The sequence below is a fragment of the Heptranchias perlo genome, chromosome 43 (genome assembly GCF_035084215.1).
Source record: "Heptranchias perlo isolate sHepPer1 chromosome 43, sHepPer1.hap1, whole genome shotgun sequence".
Lineage (NCBI taxonomy): Eukaryota > Metazoa > Chordata > Chondrichthyes > Hexanchiformes > Hexanchidae > Heptranchias > Heptranchias perlo.
In genome coordinates this window covers 4,179,398-4,199,146 of record NC_090367.1, presented here as the reverse complement: position 1 = coordinate 4,199,146, position 19,749 = coordinate 4,179,398, and the positions used below count along the sequence as shown (strand labels likewise).

Here is a 19,749-nt window from a genome sequence, read left to right as displayed (position 1 = left end):
TGAGAGTCAGTGTCCGTGGAACCCGTACCCCAGTGAGAGTCAGTGCCCGTGGAACCCGTACCCCAGTGAGAGCCAGTGCCCGTGGAACCCGTACCCCAGTGAGAGCCAGTGCCCGTGGAACCCGTACCCCAGTGAGAGTCAGTGCCCGTGGAACCCGTACCCCAGTGAGAGTCAGTGCCCGTGGAACCCGTACCCCAGTGAGACTCAGTGCCCGTGGAACCCGTACCCCAGTGAGAGTCAGTGCCCGTGGAACCCGTACCCCAGTGAGAGTCAGTGCCCGTGGAACCCGTACCCCAGTGAGAGTCAGTATCTGTGGAACCCATAACCCAGTGAGAGTCAGTGCCCGTGGAACCCGTACCCCAGTGAGACTCAGTGCCCGTGGAACCCGTACCCCAGTGAGAGTCAGTGCCCGTGGAACCCGTACCCCAGTGAGAGTCAGTATCTGTGGAACCCGTACCCCAGTGAGAGTCAGTGTCCGTGGGACCCGTACCCCAGTGAGAGTCAGTATCTGTGGAACCCGTACCCCAGTGAGAGTCAGCGTCCGTGGGACCCGTACCCCAGTGAGAGTCAGTGCCCGTGGAACCCGTACCCCAGTGAGAGTCAGTGCCCGTGGGACCCGTACCCCAGTGAGAGTCAGTGCCCGTGGAACCCGTACCCCAGTGAGAGTCAGTATCTGTGGAACCCATAACCCAGTGAGAGTTAGTGCCCGTCGAACCCGTACCCCATTAAGAGTCAGCACCTATGGAATTGTACCACACAGCATAGATGCATTTAAAGGACAGCTGGATAAGAACATTAGGGAGAAAGGAATAGAAGGATATGCTGAAAGGGTGAGATGAACTAAGGTGGGAGGAGGCTCATATGGAGCATAACCACCAGCATAGATCAGTTGGGCCGAATGGCCTGTTTCTCGGCTGTAAATTCTATGTAATTCTATGTAATCTGTGAGCCTAGACAGCAAGTGTTTGCTTTGACCGTGGATAGCATCACAGCCAAGCCCAATTTTGTTCTCGTCCAACATACCCATACACATGACTCTCCAGCAGGGATCGCTAGATTGTGAACAGGAAAGGGGACCCTGGCAGATTTATCCCTCCCTTGTCCAGTGGTGTTGAGTCCCATTGTAACAGTCCACTACTGCCCTGGATCAGATCAGCTAACTCAGTACGATAATGAACCTTGGATCTTCAATACCACACTGGATAGTGATTTTGCCCACTGCACCAGAGGGAACAGGACAATGTTTTTTTTCAATCCTTAAAAAAGGTGTAGAGCACTGTATTGCTCTTTGGTGCTTGCTACAGTTAATTGTATGCTTTTTCTGTGGCATGTTTTGACACTTGTTCCATCTCTAAGCACCTTCTTTTAAAGAAATGAAATGACTTTACATTGTTTTTCATCACTTCAGGCCACCTGCCCCACCACTAAACACAGGAATGTTGCACTACTGTCGTCCTGGAGGTACTCACAGCCTTTCCTACCCTCTGAGGGAGGTTTTACTGAGATACTACAGCCCAACAGCATCAAAAAAAAAGTGATGGCAACAGACTCTTGAGTTACAGGCATTTTTTTAAAATTAAACTTATCTCTGTTTTACAAAGGCCAAGGTTCATAGTGCAAGGAACCAAGGTAAACTGTACTGTGATCATTGCTCCACTAAATGTTTTCTCTTGTTCCCTCTAAGCTGCAAAAAGCCATCCTACATGCCCTTCCTCACCACGTTAAAATCAAAACTCATCACACCATCTTGTACTCTAGTTGATTCTTCCTCAGAACCTCAAAACAAGGGAACTCCTTACCTCCTAATTTTTCTCTTCCTCCTACAATCTAGATTTCAAAACCTAAGCTTGGTAGAACCTAATCCCTTCATCTGCTTTCCAACTCTCTCCAACCTCGGTGGTGCCCTGCCTCTTTCAACCTCGATGGTTCAAGAACTCCCAATTTCCCCCCCCCCCCTCCGAGAGGTTGACAACTCAGCTTCTACTGCAGAGAGAGGGATGTGGAAGCACATTTGGTGTCTGCCATCGTGCGGCTTGGGGAATGGTATTCCAGGCCATTCAGGAGAGAAACACTTCTTCACAAAAAAAGTGGTAGAAGTGTGGAACTCGCACCCACAAAAGCAGTAGATGTTAGCTCAATTAATAATTTTAGAACTGAGATCGATAGATTTTTACTAGCCAAGGGTATTAAGGGATATAGAGCCAAGGCGGGTAAATGGAGTTAGGATACAGATCAGCCATGATCTCACTGAATGGCAGTACAGGCTCGAGGGGCTGAATGGCCCACTACTTTTCCTATATTGCAACCTAGCCTGCAAAAAAAAACAAAGGAAGAATTTGACTGAACATAGAATTACATAGAATGTACAGCACAGAAAAAGGCCATTCAGCCCAACAGGTCCATGCCAGTGTTTATGCTCCACATGAGCCTCCTCCCTCCTTACTTCATCTCACCCTATTATCTAATCCACTTTGGATAAAAATTCAACAATGGGAAATTGCGGCTCTCCGTGCATTTTCCTTCAAATGACCTCTTCATGCTGTTACCTGGCACTTCGATATTCTGTATCAGTCCAAGACGTCTTGCACAGAATACCAACTATGAAGCTTCAAAAATTCCAAGAGTCGATTTCCCTCCTGGACAGCGTTGTAATCGTAGTGTGCAAAAGTTTAAATGTAGAATTAACTGACATTTGCTGAATTACGGCTGATGGAGCATGAATTAAACCCAAAGACTGTGGGTATTTGCCCATTTTGTACCTCATCACATTATCAGCAAGAAGATTGATAGTGTAGAACATTTTTTTTTAAAATCACGCTTCCCCCTTGTTATTATGGAAGAGATGGGGATTGGGGGGGGGGGGGGGGGGGCGTGGATGAGCCAGGGTTTCTATTTCTGATGCCTCCTGGAGAATGGTGGAACAGGCTTGAGGGGCTGAATGGCCTACTCCTGTTCCTATGACAGACATAAATGCAGGTTGTGTGTCTGTGGAAATGATTTGGATGCATCCTGATTTAGAAATATATCGGCCGTTCCTTCGTCGTCGCTGGGTCAAAATCCTGGAACTCCCGACCTGACAGCACTGTGGGAGAACCTTCACCACACGGACTGCAGCGGTTCAAGAAGGCGGCTCACCACCACCTTCTCAAGGGGCAATTAAGGATGGGCAATAAATACCTGGCATTTGCCAGCAATGCCTACATTCCAAGAATGAATGAAAAGAAACAAGTAAAGACTCACCTCAAGAACAGTTGCTCCTTTGATTAGGTGTCCACACAATCATGCACCAGTGTTGCCTCAAGCTGTCAACCAGAAAGTGGAATATTTGCCTTAGATCCTCCTCTGTTTTTCCCCTCTAATCAACACCTCCCTCTTATATGCACAGCTGAAATCAAGAGTTCAGCAAATGGGTAATTTGATCCCACATTCTACCTCTATGAGGCATAAGGAGCTGGAGTCCTTATGTACCACCTAATGTACCTCCCAAACCACCAATTTCTTCTCCTTATCCTTTCTGCTGGAAGACACTACTTTTGCTGAGATATAATTTAATGGGTGCCTGTAGCCCTCCGCTACCATGCTGTACTCCATGGCCTCGCCCCTCCCTATCTCTGTAACCTCCTCCAGCCCTACAACCCTCCGAGATCTCGGTGCTGCTCCAATTCTGGCCTCTTGTGCATCCCTGATTTTTCATCCTCCACCACTGGCAGCCGTGCCTTCAGCTGCCTGGGCCCTAAGCTCTGGAATTCCCTCCCTAAACCTCTCCGGCTCTCTCGCTCTCTCTTTTAAGATGCTCCTTAAAACCTACCTCTTTGACCAAGCTTTTGGTCACCTGTCCTAATATCTCCTTATGTGGCTCAGTGTCGAATTTTGTGAAGTGCCTTGGGCCGTTTTACTGCGTTAAAGCTGCTATATAAACGCAAGTTGTTGTTGTTCTTGTTGTACTGAAGTGGCCAATCTTCATGACAGAATCTCAATAGTGAGCATCAGCTGGGGTTGCCAACCCTCCAGGAATGTCCAGGAATTGAAGATTAATTTCCAGGACACTGCTGTGAGCAACAGCTGGGAGAAAAATCATAGGGTCATTAAAAATAATTGTGTTTTTTTTCCATTTTCTTTGAACATTTTCATTTATCAGTTGGAAAAATATTGGAGATGGGGAAAAAGTCTGTTTGACCAACAGTCCAGATTAATCCAATTGGGTAACAAAGAGTCTGTTCACTTTCCAATTGGCGTGAGAAGGCATTGTGCTCAGAGGATGGACCGATGGCAGGAAGGTGGGGGCGGGATGGATCGAGGCGGGCGGCCATGTGATGAAACCTCCAGGAATATGCCCAACCAGAGTTGGCAACCCTAGCGTCAGCGGGTTACTCAACTAGTGGGATGTCAAATCGGAGCCCAATCCTATTCTCACCAAATGTCTACATATCAATGCACTTTCCACCAGGGGTCACTGGATAAGAGATAAAGCAGGAACCCCGGCTGATTTTTCCGTTTCCTAATCCAGAGGCACTGAGGCCACTTATAACATCCTAACAACCACCTAGCTGAGATCAACTAACTCAGCACAGACCAAACAAAACATGGTTCAGTGTCAGTTCCTTTTCAGTCAATACACAGAGTAAGCAAACACAACGTACAAATGAGGAGGTTAATATTGTGCAAAACCTCGTCCAATTTTCCAACTAAAAATACTTCTAATCACATGAAAATTGCAGAAGGAAATATTACTGCTCTGGGGACTAACGTCAGCAAGATCAACTGTGATTCCAAGTTCCAATTTGCAGTAATTAGAGTTATTCTCTCAGGAAATGGCAGGAACAGGGGTTTGTGGAAAATGATGGTAAATTATACACTAATCTGCGACGGGAAATGGCACTGATTCAAAGCACTTGCTCTTGTTTTTCGGGACCTACGCCAAGCAAGTACCTGGTAGTGTATCAGATAACACAACAATAAAACCTCTCTGTTCAGTTATTGGAAGAGTTGAGGTGGTGTAGTGTGGCTCATAGAAATATAGAAAATAGGAGCAGGAGTAGGCCATTCGGCCCTTCGAGCCTGCTCCGCCATTCAATATGATCAGGGCTGATCCTCTATCTCAATACCATATTCCCGCTCTCTCCCCATACCCCTTGATGCCTTTTGTGTCGAGAAATCTATCTAGCTCCTTCTTAAATATATTCAGTGACTTGCCCTCCATTGCCTTCTGTGGTAGAGAATTCCACAGGTTCACCACCCTCCGAGTGAAGAAATTTCTCTTCATCTCAGTCCTAAATGTCCTACCCCGTATCCTGAGACTGTGACCCCCTCATTCTGGACCTCCCAGCCAGGGGAAACATCCTCCCTGTACCCAGTCTGTCTAGCCCTGTCAGAATTTTATATGTTTCAATGAGATCCCCCTCTCATTCTTCTAAACTCGAGTGAATACAGGCCGAGTCGACCCAATCTCTCCTCATACGACAGTCCTGCCATCCCAGGAATCAGTCTGGCGAACCTTTGCTGCACTCCCTCTATGGCAAGTATATCTTTTCTTAGGTAAGGAGACCAAATCTGCACACAACTGCTCACTGGGTAATTACACTAGTCAGTGTAAAACTGAACCATACAAACTAGACATACGTAGACTTGATCTCAAATCTGTGGTTGGTTAGTGGATCTGTACGACAGTAGCAGTAGGGGTCTACACTAATGTCCTTGGATAAGTGGGGTGGAGAAGGCAAATTCTCTAGGGTTGCTGCTCCAAATCACTAACCAAATGACCTGTGCTGGAAAATGTGCATGTGTGGACACTGTTTGAGGATAGGTTTGGGCTTGGCGGTGATGGCTCCTATAGTTCAATAACACGTGGGCGCTCGCTGTCCAGGCGAGAGGTCTCTTGGGTGAGATACTGGAAAGTGGTCAGTGTCGGTGGAACTATATCCCAGTACACGTCATCACCTTCAAGAGAGGAAGAGAGAAATTTGAAAATTCAACATGGATGTAATTCTCCCAAAGAAAGTTGAAAGTCTTGCATTTATATAGCGCCTTTTGTGACCTCAGGACGTCCCAGAGTGCTTTACAGCCAATGAAGTACTTTTGAAGTGTTGTCGCTGTTGTAATGTAGGAAATGTGGCTGTCAATTTATGCACAGCAAGATCCCACAATCAGCATCATGATAATGACCAGATAATCTGTTTTTGTGATGTTGATTGAGGATAAATATTGGCCAGGTCACCAGGGAGAACTCTCCTGCTCTTACAAATAAGACACTGCAATTACGCCGACAACATCCCAGCTGTAGTGCTGAAGACTTGTGCTCCAGAACTAGCTGCGCCTCTAGCCAAGCTGTTCCAGTACAGCTACAACACTGGCATCCACCCGACAATGTCGAAAATTGCCCAGGTATGTCCTGTCCACAAAAAGCAGGACAAATCCAATCCGGCCAATTACCGCCCCATCAGTCTACTCTCAATCATCAGCAAAGTGATGGAAGGTGTCGTCGACAGTGCTATCAAGCGGCACTTACTCACCAATAACCTGCTCACCGATGCTCAGTTTGGGTTCCGCCAGGACCACTCGGCTCCAGACCTCATTACAGCCTTGGTCCAAACATGGACAAAAGAGCTGAATTCCAGAGGTGAGGTGAGAGTGACTGCCCTTGACATCAAGGCAGCATTTGACAGAGTGTGGCACCAAGGAGCCCTAGTAAAATTGAAGTCAATGGGAATCAGGGGGAAAACTCTCCAGTGGCTGGAGTCATACCTAGCACAAAGGAAGATGGTAGTGGTTGTTGGAGGCCAATCATCTCAGCCCCAGGACATTGCTGCAGGAGTTCCTCAGGGCAGTGTCCTAGGCCCAACCATCTTCAGCTGCTTCATCAATGACCTTCCCTCCATCATAAGGTCAGAAATGGGGATGTTCGCTGATGACTGCACAGTGTTCAGTTCCATTCGCAACCCCTCAGATAATGAAGCAGTCCGAGCCTGCATACAGCAAGACCTGGACAACATCCAGGCTTGGGCTAATAAGTGGCAAGTAACATTCGTGCCAGATAAGTGCCAGGCAATGACCACCTCCCCTTGACATTCAACGGCATTACCATCGCCGAATCCCCCACCATCAACATCCTGGGGGTCACCATTGACCAGAAACTTAACTGGACCAGCCATATAAATACTGTGGCTACGAGAGCAGGTCAGAGGCTGGGTATTCTGCGGCGAGTGACTCACCTCCTGACTCCCCAAAGCCTTTCCACCATCTACAAGGCACAAGTCAGGAGTGTGATGGAATACTCTCCACTTGCCTGGATGAGTGCAGCTCCAACAACACTCAAGAAGCTCGACACCATCCAAGATAAAGCAGCCCGCTTGATTGGCACCCCATCCACCACCCTAAACATTCACTCCCTTCACCACCGGCGCACTGTGACTGCAGTGTGCACCATCCACAGGATGCACTGCAGCAACTCGCCAAGGCTTCTTCGACAGCACCTCCCAAACCCGCGACCTCTACCACCTAGAAGGACAAGGGCAGCAGGCGCATGGGAACAACACCACCTGCACGTTCCCCTCCAAGTCACACACCATCCCGACTTGGAAATATATCGCCATTCCTTCATTGTCGCTGGGTCAAAATCCTGGAACTCCCTTCCTAACAGCACTGTGGGAGAACCGTCACCACACGGACTGCAGCGGTTCAAGAAGGCGGCTCACCACCACCTTCTCAAGGGCAATTAGGGATGGGCAATAAATGCCGGCCTCGCCAGCGACGCCCACATCCCGTGAACGAATAAAAAAAAAAGTTGGAGACAGCAAGTTAATGGTGGCTCAAATACTTCGAAATTATTAAAGATAGACTGCATGGGTTTAAGATTCCTTCAGTCTGATAATCTGCAAGACTTTTGGAAGAAGTTCTTATTTAGACTTCTGAATGCAAAGTCTGCATGTGGCCCAGAGTCAGATTGCTAATTCTAGACACCAAGCTGAAGAAATGTGGAAAGGCTGCTGTATATTTTCCAGCCCAAAAGGCTTCTAAAAAATCAGCTGCCTATCAATCAAGTTTAAAAGGCATTGAATCACTTGACAAGCCACTGTTCATATTTTGCCCAGACCTTGCATATCTATTGATACTTTTGGACAAGTTAAAAAAAAATACTTGCATTTATATAGAGCCTATCACGACCTCAGGATGTCCTAAAGCGCTTTACAGCCAATGAAGTACTTTTGAAGTGTAGTCACTGATGTAATGTAGGGAAATGCAGCCGCCAAATTGCACACAGCAAGATCCCGCAAACAGCAATGAAATTAATGACCAGTTCTAAAAACAGAAACTGCTGGAAAAACTCAGGTGGTTAGGTAGCATCTGTGGGGAGAGGAAGGTAGGAGTTAATCTGTTTTAGGTATGTTGGTTGAGGGACAAATATTAGCAAGGTCAGAGGGAAAACTCCCCTGCTCTTCTTCAAAGTGCCAATTGACCCCCAGCATCCACAGTCTTTTGGGGAAGAGAGCTCCAGATTTCAACTATGTGAAAAACTGCTTCCTGATTTCACTCCTGAATGGCCTAGCTCTAATTTTAAGATTCTGTCCCCTCATTCTTGATTCTCCCATCAGAGGAAATAGTTTCTCAGTATCTACCCTATCGAATCCTTTTAACATTCGATCAGATCATGCCTCAATCTTCTTACCATGAACAGCACCACAGCAGATTTTCAAGTACAAATAAAATAAGACATCAACAATGGACAATCACTCATTCAGATTACTAGAAACACCTGTTATTTACATCATTGCAGCTCTCAGTAATTTAAATCAGCCAACCGATCTGATCCAGGATCAAAGAGCTCTTTATACATCAAGATTTAAAAAAATGAACCATTTTGATCTCTTGATCAGAAGTCACTGTCTGAATTCTAAAATGAACGAGCAAATTTACACTTCTGTGACATCTATCACGGTATAATTTTAGAATCATAGAATGATACAGCACGAAGGAGGCCGTTCGGCCCATCGTGCCTGTGCCAGCTCTTTGAAAGAACAATCCAATTAGTCCCTTTCCCCATTAGCCCTGCAAGCTTTTCCTCTAACTATTTATCCAATTCCCTTTTGAAAGTTACTATTGAATCTGCTTCCACCGCCCTTTCAGGCAGCGCATTCCAGATCAGAACAACTCGCTGTGTGTAAAAAAAATCTAATCTCCCCTCTGGTTCTTTTGACAATTACCTTAAATCTATGTTTTCTGGTTACCAACCCTTCTGCCACTGCAAACAGTTTCTCCATATTTACTCTATCAAAACCCTTCATGTAGAATATACTTCCCCTTAAAGTGACTAAGTATCTGTTTTACCTTCTCCATCTACCAGGATGAATACAAATGGGATCTATTCATTATTGACTCTTTTCTAATGACCTTTGAATAGTTAAAAGGCCTATCATACTATAGTGTGCACTTCATGTTTCTATCAATAGCTCCAGTCCAAATAATCAAATTCCATGGTGTACAGCTCCATTCACAACTCCTCCGATAAAGAAGCAGCCCATGCCAGCCTACAGCAGGATCTGGATATCATCAAGGCTGGGGCTGACAAGGGGCAGGCAACATTGGCTCCACATGATGGTGGAGTCTCTCGTTGAATGAGTCTCAGTTATGTGGGTGCGCTGATGGGAGAAGATCCCGATCCTGGATGCATACATTCGGCTGCACGTATTGCACGAAACCCAGATGAAGCGGGTGGATGAGTTGCCTTGTGTGCTGGGTGCTTGACAGCCACATTTCGCAACCTCAAATTCATTGCAACTGACCCGGCAGACATGCTGCCGTCTGTGGCAGTGTCTTCCCAGGTGCTGGGGTTAATATTGCAAGATTTCAAGGTGGTCTTTAGTGTCTTCATCGCGTTTCATCTGCCCACCTCTGTTGAGAGAGCTGGACTGCAGCTCGCCGTAGGTAAGTGCCAGGTAAAGACCATCTTGACTAAGAGAAAGCCCAGTCATTACCCCTTGACCAACAATAGCACCACCATTGTCGAGTCCTCCACTATCAACACCTTGGGGGTCACAGTCAACCAGAAGCTGAACTGGACCAGCCAGATCGACACCATGGCTACAAGAGCAGAGCATAAGTTGGGTATCTTGCGATGAGCAGCTCACCTCTTGACCCCTCAAAGCCTTTCCACCATCTAAAAGGCTCAAGTCCGGAGTGTGATGGAATACTCACTCACCATTTGCCTGGATGGGTGCAGCCACAACAACACTCCAGGAACCTGACACCATCCAGGACAGAACAGTTTGCTTGATTAGTGCTCCTGCCAATGGACTCTGTATCCACTGCCATCACCAGTGCTCTGCAGCTGCAGGGTATATGATCTACAAGATGCACTGCGGAAACTCACCACGGTTACTTTGATAGCGCTTCCCTCTCTTGCGATCTCCCTGACTGAGAAAGACATGAGCTGCAATGTTGGAGGAACACCACCTCCAACTCACACCCCATCCTGATTTGAACATGTATCGCCATTCCTCCATCATCACTGGGTCAATATCTTGGAATTCCTGCCCAACACCATTAAGAGAGCACCATCACTGTAAAGATTGCAGCAGTTCAAAGGGAAGGCCCACCACCATCTCAGGGCAACTGGGGATAGGCAATAAATGCAGCCTTGCCAGTGTCGTCCACATCCAGAGAAAAAAATCTTAAAAAGTCTCTGAAAGCCTATATGTACCCTAGGTTAAGGCATCATTTGATTATTTTGGATACTAGTTTGTTGTCATGGGCAACACATCATTTGGTCTCCATTTCAAACAGTGGCCTCTATTGGGGTGAACATTCAAAAAGAACATGAAAAATGCACTGAACACAAATCTGTTTTGGTATTGTAACTGTTAGCAACTCTGGTATGAAATATTTCCCCTGAAACTTGCTAGCCTGATGCAGAATTTCTTTCCTCCACCAATTTTCTCCTCTCTACGCAGCGAGTGATTGGGATCTGGAATGCGCTGCCCGAGGGAGTGGCGGAGGCAGATTCAATCATGGCCTTCAAAAGGGAACTGGATAAGTACTTGAAACGAAAAAACATGCAGGGCTACGGGGATAGGATGGGGGAAGTGGGACTAGCTGGATTGCTCGTGCATAGAGCCGGCGCAGACTCGATGGGCCGAATGACCTCCTTCCATGCTGTAACCTTTCTATGAATCTACTGCTGAACGACCTGATTCTGCCGGATGAGGATACAAGGGTATCCACTGGTTATTCTCCATACATAAGGGCAATTAGGGATGGGCAATAAATGCCGGCCTCGCCAGCGACACCCACATCCCATGAACGAATAATAAAAAAAGTAAATGTCAGCAGGTTATTATAGGCAAGCCTGATTCTTTCCTCACTAGAAGTCCACACTCGCTAATTTTCCAGCATGGGTCACTGGACAACGATAAGGAGTGCAGACAGATCAAGGTTTGTAACCAGACCCTTATGGCCTGTACGGCTCCGCACCTCTTGGGGCAGTGGATCTACCACCGACTGAAACAGATTTTGGCACTTCAGTTATAGGCTGCTGGATGGAGGACCTTGTATTCATGGAAAGGAGCACTGTGACCTATTCTGTCCTCCTGTGTGCACTTGCACAGAGAAGTCCAAAACCAAGGTACTGGCTGTAGGAGGATGGTGTTGAGGCAAGAATGCAGAGAAGCAGGACAAACATAGGAGCAGAACTCCATATAACAGGCCCAGCTCTGCTTGGCGCCATTCCAACTGAGAATGGGAACAGAGGTACGGAATCAATGTACCAGTGCAACACTGGTCGACTCAACAGTAAAATTCATAACTGGCAGGTGCACTGTGTCCTTTCCATATATTCGGCTCGAAGACACAAATCTTATGGTACCATGCTCCTTTGTTTATTTTCTCCTTCCAGGGGAGAAGAAGTGAGGGGGGAGGAAGGAAGTGGGAACACTATTGCCTTTGATGAGGAACTTCCAGATCCAGTTATTGTATCCATTTCCTACAAGCATTGGTTACCCAGACTATTTAAGAAAAAAAGGGAACCTTGTCCAGGAATGTTTTGTCAGGGCTTTGTGCATTGCAGGCAGGAGCGAGACGCTCCAAAACTGCGACAGAGATGGATTGTTGTTTTCACTGCCAGTTTATTTCATCACTGTGCTGCAAAACGCCCACAAACGCTGCTGCCTCTTGCCAGACCAATCAGACACGAAATGGCATCTGTTCAGGCGATTTGTTTACCAAATAGGCCTCCATCTTTCCCCTTCTCTGCCATTCTTTTGTCCTCTGGATCTTTTCACCTATCATTCTCTCATTCTGCAGAATAAAAAAAGAGGTCAGCTGTGACGTAACGACCATTCAGGGTCCAGTTTTCCGTTTGTTGCTGACATTGTTTGGCAGCCTGTGAAAGTGAGCTTTGCGTTACATCTGCAAACTTTCACATTCGGCACACCGGCCTTTTAATGGTTTAATAGAGACAACTATGCTTTACCTTTTATCCTCTCCCCTCCCGAAGTTGGTGACTGGGATATGCTTCTACGGGCCGCAGATTTCTCTGGTTCCTCGCCAAGTGGCCATTATTCACGTGTGAACCTAGACAGCAAGTGGCAGCAGGCTACTGAAAGCACCAGAGCGGAGCTCGATCTGATGTTCACTCGCATTTTCCAGCAGGGTGTTACTGGATGACGATGACCCAATTTTCTCCTCCTTAGCCCTTGGGCAATGAAGGCAATTGTAACAATCCTACCGCTGCCCTGAGCGAGATCAGCTGCGGCTCAGTGGTAGCATTCTCGCCTGAGTCAGAAGATAGTGGGTTCGAGCCACACTCCAAGGACTTGAGCACATAATCCAGGCTGACATTTCAGTGCCTGTACTGAGGGAGCGCTGCATTGTCAGAGGTGCCGTCTTGTGGATGAGACATTAAATTGAGACCCCACCTGCCCTCTCAGGTGGATGTAAAAGATCCCACGGCCACTATTGAAAGAGCAGGGGAGTTCTCCTGGGTGTCCCAGCCCATATTTATCCCTCAACCAACACCAAAAAACAGATTATCTGGTTATTATCACATTGCTGTTTGTGGGACCTTGCTGTGTGCAAATTGGCTACCACATTTCCTCCATTACAAGTGACTACACTTCAAAAATATTTAATTGGCTGTAAAGCGCTGTGTAAATGCAAGTCTGTCTTTCTTTTTAGCACGCCCTGCTATCCTTAATCCCAGCTCACAGAACTGGTGGACCGAGGCTCAGAGACACAGAGCAGCATGTCTGCTACAGCCAAAGGAGAGGAGTTAGGTACAAATGGCCCCATGCCATATTCTGATTAATCACTGGCCTAACACTAAAAGCATCAGTCAGTGTGGTGCTCGGTCATATAGTCCAGGAAGGACCGAAGTTTGATTCCTGTACAATATTTGGTCAATTGATCTCAGCTGGGGCAGCAACTAGAATACTGGAAGAGAAGTGTAAGGAATCTTACAACACCAGGTTATAGTCCAACAATTTTATTTGAAGGGAACCCTTCACTCACTCACCTGACGAAGGAGGTAAGCTCTGAAAGCTTGTGATTTTCAAATAAAACTGTTGGACTATAACCTGGTGTTGTAAGATTCCTTACATTTGTCCACCCCAGTCCATCACCGGCATCTCCACATCACTGGAAGAGAAAGAGCGAAAGAAAGACTTGTGCCTTTCATAACCTCAGGACACCCTTAAACGTTTCACAGCCAATGAAGTACTTTTTGAAGTGTAGTCACTGTTGTAATGTAGGAAATGCAGCAGCCAATTTGCGCATAGCAAGATCCCACAAACAGCAATGAGATAAATGACCAGATTATCGTTTTTTTTTTAAGGTTGAGGGATAAATATTGGCCAGGACACCAGGGAGAACTCCCTGCTCCTCTTCGAAATACCGCTGTGGGATCTTTTACGTCCACCTGAGAGGGCACACCTCAGTTTAACATCTCATCCAAAAGATGGCACCTCTGACAGAGTAGCACTCCCTCAGTGCTGCACTGGAGCGTCAGCCTAGATTATACGCTCAAGTCTCTGGAGTGAGGCTCGAACCCATAACCTTCTGACTCAGGCGAGAGTGCTACCCACTGAGCCATGGCTGACAACCATCTTGATACTTGTCGGTGATACGAGAAACAACCGTGGTTCCGTCTTCTGCCTGCTGTCCAGTGATACCTGCTGGAAAGCGTGTGTATCTGTGAGCAGGACACGAGGACGAGATCAGACTCATCTATAATGCCCCCACAGCTAAATAGCCTGCTGACACTTAATTCTTAGGCACATATACAGGGAATAGCAGTTTGGGCAATGCATTAGAGGGCACCTGGCACTCACAAAACCATACCCTGCATGGGACAGACATCTTGAGGAGAGGAGAGAAGAGAAAACCATTTGATGAATAAAGTAAATACAATGAACTGTGGCTTCTTACCGGGGAATACACTTGAGTGGCCAGCTAATGGCAAATCCTTCAGCTCTTTTGTACTGCTTCAAGTATCAGTGGCGCCAGATGTTAATCAGTTCACAGCACTCCACCCCACCTCTCCAGTTGTTCCATCTCTGTCCCATTCTGAGACCCGGCACTGCCCAGGTAGATGGGGACTGACACCACCCTTTGCCGACTGTGTTTGGGTTAGGCCGAGTCTGCCTGATGGCTGTTTGTTTTCACTGCAGCAGGACTGATCTTTATCAACACTAAGCCGTGTCCATGGTGTCGGTTTCATCAGACGCTTGTGCTGCTGAATTTCATCTGCGCTTCCCAACACCCCCAGGTCCACCTGCTGATCCACATTTTTTACAAAGATCTGAATTTACCCTCATTAAAACACAAGTTATCTCATCAGAAATAGGTAATTTGATGTCATGCCAGTGGAATGCCTTTCAATGCTGGTAAAATCCCACTGCATCAGAACAATATTTCGACTGTGTAAAGGCCCTGAGAGCGTCTTCTAGAACTTTTCCACAGGGGTTACATAGAATATACAGTACAGAAACAGGCCATTCAGCCCAATTGGTCCATGCCAGCATTTATGCTCCACACGATCCTCCTCCCACCCCTCTTCATCTCATCCTATAAGCATATCCTTCTATTCCTTTCTCCCTTATGTGTTTATTGGGCGTCTCCTTAAATGCATCTATGCTATTCGCCGCTACTACTCCTCGTGGCAGCGAGTTCCACATTCTACCGAGCTCCCACTGTAATTTCGTCAGAGCCCCCAGAGACATTGTCTTCATATATACAAAATACTTAATTTGCAACTTTATCTTCTCCTGAGGGGTTTAGACTTTTCTCAGGACATCCAGCCGCCCTACTGCGCCTCACCCGAGTGACTAGTCATGTGTGAACCCACACGGTGGCCACTGGCAAGCTATTCAGCTATGATAGGCATCTCGGGCAAAAGCAGAGCCTCCTAAAGCTCAGTGCGCAAATGCACGGTGAAGCGTATAACAGAACAGCGTAGATCAGGAAGGTCCAAATTCGCTCCCTTGTCCATGCAGGGTAATTGATCTCAGCTGAAGCAGTGAAAGATATTAAAAATGTCTCATTTCCACACTAGAATCGTACAGCACAGAAGGAGGCCATTCGGCCCATCATTCCTGTGCCGGCTCTTTGAAAGAGCTATACCAATTAAACCCACTTCCCTCGCTCTTTCCCTTAGCCCTGCAAATTTTTCCCCTTCAAGTATTGATCCAATTCCATTTTGAAAGTTATTATTGAATCTGCTTCCACCGCCCTTTCAGGCAGTGCATTCCCAATTGTAGCAACTTGCCGCGTAAAAAAAAATCTCCTCATCTCCCCCTCTGGTTCTTTTGCCACTAGGCACTGTTTTTACCAACTGAACTGTACTTTTTAAAATGACACTCCCTCCGTCTAGTCTCCCACTTATCCCTTCAGTTTCATTCGCTTCCTTCAGGAGCAGTCAACAGCAAAGAAATGTTCGGAATTCAATTTATGTTCGGTAAAAGCGACATGGATTGTAAACATACGGAGCTATATCTCTCGAAATTCTGAGTAACATTCAGCAAAAATTTGAATTACAATTTTTAAATCAATTCAGGTAATAGTGATTCTCAGTCACTCACACATCGCAGCTCTCTCCTTTTCCAATCAGTCCCCTTGACCCTTGAAGATGTCGACTTTTCCTGAGTTATGGTTCCGCAAGTGCTGGCTGCTTTCCAATACTTCACCCAATCGAAGGAATAAGGGAAGAAGAGGACGACAGATGACTCAATTAAAATGTATGGCTCGGTAGTGGATTGTATCTTTGCCCACTAGACCATTGGGGGAACTTATCTTTTGCCTTACTTTCCTCAGAGAGTAAAACAGACCAAGTGTAGTGTCCTTGCATGCAAAACTTGTCTTTGTAGAATATTTCTTAAAATGTTCAGAAACATACAGCACAAAAGGAGGCCCATCGTGCCTGTGCCGGGTCTTTGAACGAGCTATCCAATTAGTCCCACTCCCCCTGCTCTTTCCTCTGGTGGGGGGAGTCCACAACAGGGGGCATAACCTTAAAATTAGAGCTAGGCCATTCAGGGGTGATGTCAGGAAGCACTTCTTCACACAAAGGGGAGTGGAAATCTGGAAAACTCTCTCCCCCAAAAAAGCTATTGATGCTGGGGGTCAATTGAACATTTGAAAACTGAGATTGATAGATTTTTGTTAGGCAAGGGTGTTAAGGGTTAAGGAACCAAGGCGGTTAAATGGAGTTAAGATACAGATCAGCCATGATCTAACTGAATGGCAGAACAGGCTCGAGGGGCTGAATGGCCTACTCCTGTTCCCATGTTCCCATAGCTCTGTAATTTTTTTCCTTTTCAAGTATATATCCAATTCCCTTTTGTACGTTTACCCAGAAGGAATCCTGCAGTTATCTATAATCTATGGATCCCACTGTGTGCTAAGGTTGCTAGTGCCATGAATTTGCCTTGTTTACGTTATGGCGGATACCACAGCAAGATTCATACACAGCATGCAATGCAAAAGTCAAATTCACCGGGCCACACAGGCAAGAGTTGTTTCTGGGCCAGAGGTGGAACTGCTTCTGTTGACATGTAGATATGGGGCGAGAGTGGGATCAGCCTTGCCTGTCTAGGCTCACACAAAAAATGGCTACTTGATACAATACTGCAGTGAAGTTGGTATTCATGGAACTGTAACCTTGGATCAGTTCCTTCAGATGAGAGAAAAGAGGAAACTTCAAAGGTTACAGTACAGTCAATCTCACACAGACAGTGCCAGTTTGAAGAAGATTATGTGGGGGAGAAGTGTGAAAGATAGGATCACAACACTGTGCAAAATTGGGGGAGCAGGACTGAAAAACAAATGAAATAAACATTAACATTGACATAAAATTAAAATATTTCTACATATGGAGCATAATGAGAAAATTTGAATTATCCAAAGTCCCTGCAATCCTCTCCATAGAGAAAGTAGTACCGAGTGTCAATTTGGCTCGATTGGAGAGGAGGGAGACATTAGGACGGTGACCAAAAGCTTGGTTAAAGAGGTAGGTTTTAAGGAGCGTCTTAAAGGAGGAGAGAGAGACGGAGAGGTTTAGGGAGGGAATTCCAGAGTTATGGGCATACACAGCTAAAGGCACAGCCGCCAACAGTGGGGCAAAGGAAGTGGGGGAGGCGAAAGAGGCTAGTGTTCTCAGAACGCAGAGATGGCAGAGAGTTGTAGGGCTGGAGGAGGATACAGAGATAGGGAGGGGGTGAGGCCATGGAGGGATTTGAAAACAAGAATAAGAATTTTAAAATCGAGGAGTTGGTGGACCAGGAGCCAATGTAAGTCAGCATCTCACTGCTGTTTGGGACCTTGCCTACAAAACATGGCAGTTCAAAAGTAATCCCATTAGCTGTGAAGCTCTTTGGGGGACGTCCTGAGAATGGGCAAGGCGCTATATAAATGCATGCCTGTCTTTCACTTTCGCCAGCCACGTCAAGTCAAGTCCATCCAGAGTAGGATTCCCTTCCCACCAGCTGTCCCCTCACCTCACCTCACTCTGATGTACAGGTTTGCAAGCCGCCCTTACAGCGACGACTTCTCACGGGGTGGGATGATGACGTCGTCGGGCTATTTGACCTTGGAGCGCATCACAGCGGCAGCCGTCAAGGCCCATTCCCGCCCAGGCGGGCGCGCTTTCCGTTGGGCACGCGCGGCCCCGTTTAAAGGTCGACGGACGGCCGCCTGACGTCACTAGCGGCGGGGCCGCGCCTCTCCCCCCACCCAGGCGCGCTCACCGTCGGGCACTCGCAGCTTCGTCTCGAGGCGGGCGGAGGGACGGCCGCCTGCCTGACGTCATTAGCGGCGGGGCCGCGCCTCCCACACGCTCGCGCCTCCCATGCGCAGGTGCAGGCATGGCGCCGGCTCGGTGACAACGGAGGTGATGTGAAGGAAGAGGGGCCGCCGCAACCCGCTCCCGCTTCAGGTTTTTCAGCTCGTACTTTCATTCGTGTCTACAGTACCGTGAGTGGGAGGCGCTGATATTTGAACTTCACAAGTGTTTTCATGATCCGGACGGTTTTCTCACGGACTTCCTTCTTAAAAGGGGAGGTTTCTGTCAACATCCGTTTTTTTTTTTGGCCACAACTTTTATTCTCGACCTCTGCCCCCTGTGTTTATCTGCTGGGCAGCATAGACATGGAGCAAGACATATAGGTAAAAAGTCCTTCTCACACAGTCTGTCAGGAATGACAGACTAGACACAAGTTTCATATGGGGCATGTTTAAAACAGGTGACATTTAAATAAGGATGAGACTGTTCACAGCCCTGAAATCCCTAAATTTATTTACTAAGTATCAGTTTAGCTTGGTGCTCAGGGACTTGAGGCCATAATCTAGACTGACACTCCACTGAAAAGAGAACTTGCATTTGTACTTTCACCACCTCAGGACGTCCCAAAGCGCTTCACAGCCAATGAATCACTATGGAAGTGCAGTCACCATTATGTAGGTGAGCACAGCAGCCAATTTGCCCATAGCAATGTCACACAAGCAGCAATCAGATAAATGAAATGACCAGTTAATCTGTTTTGGTGGTGTTGGTTGAGGGATAAATTTTGGCCAGGACACCAGGAGAACTCTACTACTCTTCAAATACTGCCTTGGGATCTTTTTAACATCCACCTGAACAGGCAGACAGCACCTTGGTTTACTGTCTCATTTGAAAGAAGACATCTCTGACAGTGCAACGCTTCCTTGGTTCTGTACTGAAGCGTCAGCTTGTTGTGGGGCTTGAACCCTCGACCTTGTGCCTCAAGATGGCCAACCGTAGCTTGTTGATGGCTATTCTGCTATCGTAGTGTAAAGCCTACCATCTTAAATATCCAGGAGCTATCACTGACTGACGCCTCCTGCCTTACAATGAGCAACTCATGTAATTAAAGGCTCATAAAATGTAATTTCTCATTGTAATTCAAAGTTCAAAGCATTAGCAGCAGATTAATCCTAGATCTGAGGTGATAACATCTTGACCAAGAAAGGATTTGGACCATAGGTTCAACAGACTTAGTGCTAACCAGACTACCATTGATTTTAATCTCTCACGCACAATGCTTCTATTGAGAGATTCTTGAAAGACCTTTCAACGACAGCTACTTTCAAAAATGAACTTACGAATTTTTGTCTTGTATGCTACACTGTTTGTGTTGCTGCAAAGTGGTCAGCTTGGCGTTGTCCCAACCCTGTCATATAATTCAGGTGCAAAGTCACCCAAATGCAACTTGAGATCACCTGCAGTAGATAGCCCCATGCTGCCTCCTG

General features: G+C 46.7%; 2 protein-coding genes across 11 annotated transcripts in view; one reads left to right on the top strand and one right to left on the bottom strand.

Moving 5' to 3' along the window:
* The window catches only part of nudt22 (nudix (nucleoside diphosphate linked moiety X)-type motif 22), a 41,578-nt gene extending 23,081 nt beyond the window's left edge, over positions 1-18,497 (bottom strand). The window contains exons 1-3 of one of the 8 annotated variants that reach the window (XM_067975621.1): positions 17,984-18,221; positions 16,065-16,163; positions 3,241-3,302 (exon numbers count right to left, since the gene is read on the bottom strand). Coding sequence is in view for 1 of the 8 variants with exons in the window: in XM_067975619.1 (XP_067831720.1) it covers positions 16,065-16,163; positions 18,453-18,497 (144 nt within the window). In the remaining 7 variants the exon portion in view is untranslated. The other 7 variants (XM_067975619.1, XM_067975617.1, XM_067975622.1 and 4 more) reach the window with 7 other exon arrangements.
* Positions 18,221-19,749, top strand: part of dnajc4 (DnaJ (Hsp40) homolog, subfamily C, member 4) — a 119,667-nt gene continuing 118,138 nt past the window's right edge. Inside the window, exon 1 of one of the 3 annotated variants that reach the window (XM_067975627.1) lies at positions 18,221-18,453. The gene's annotated coding sequence lies outside the window, so the exon portion shown is untranslated. Of the gene's footprint in view, positions 18,454-18,485; positions 18,646-19,749 lie in introns of those variants that run through there. The other 2 variants (XM_067975626.1, XM_067975628.1) reach the window with 2 other exon arrangements.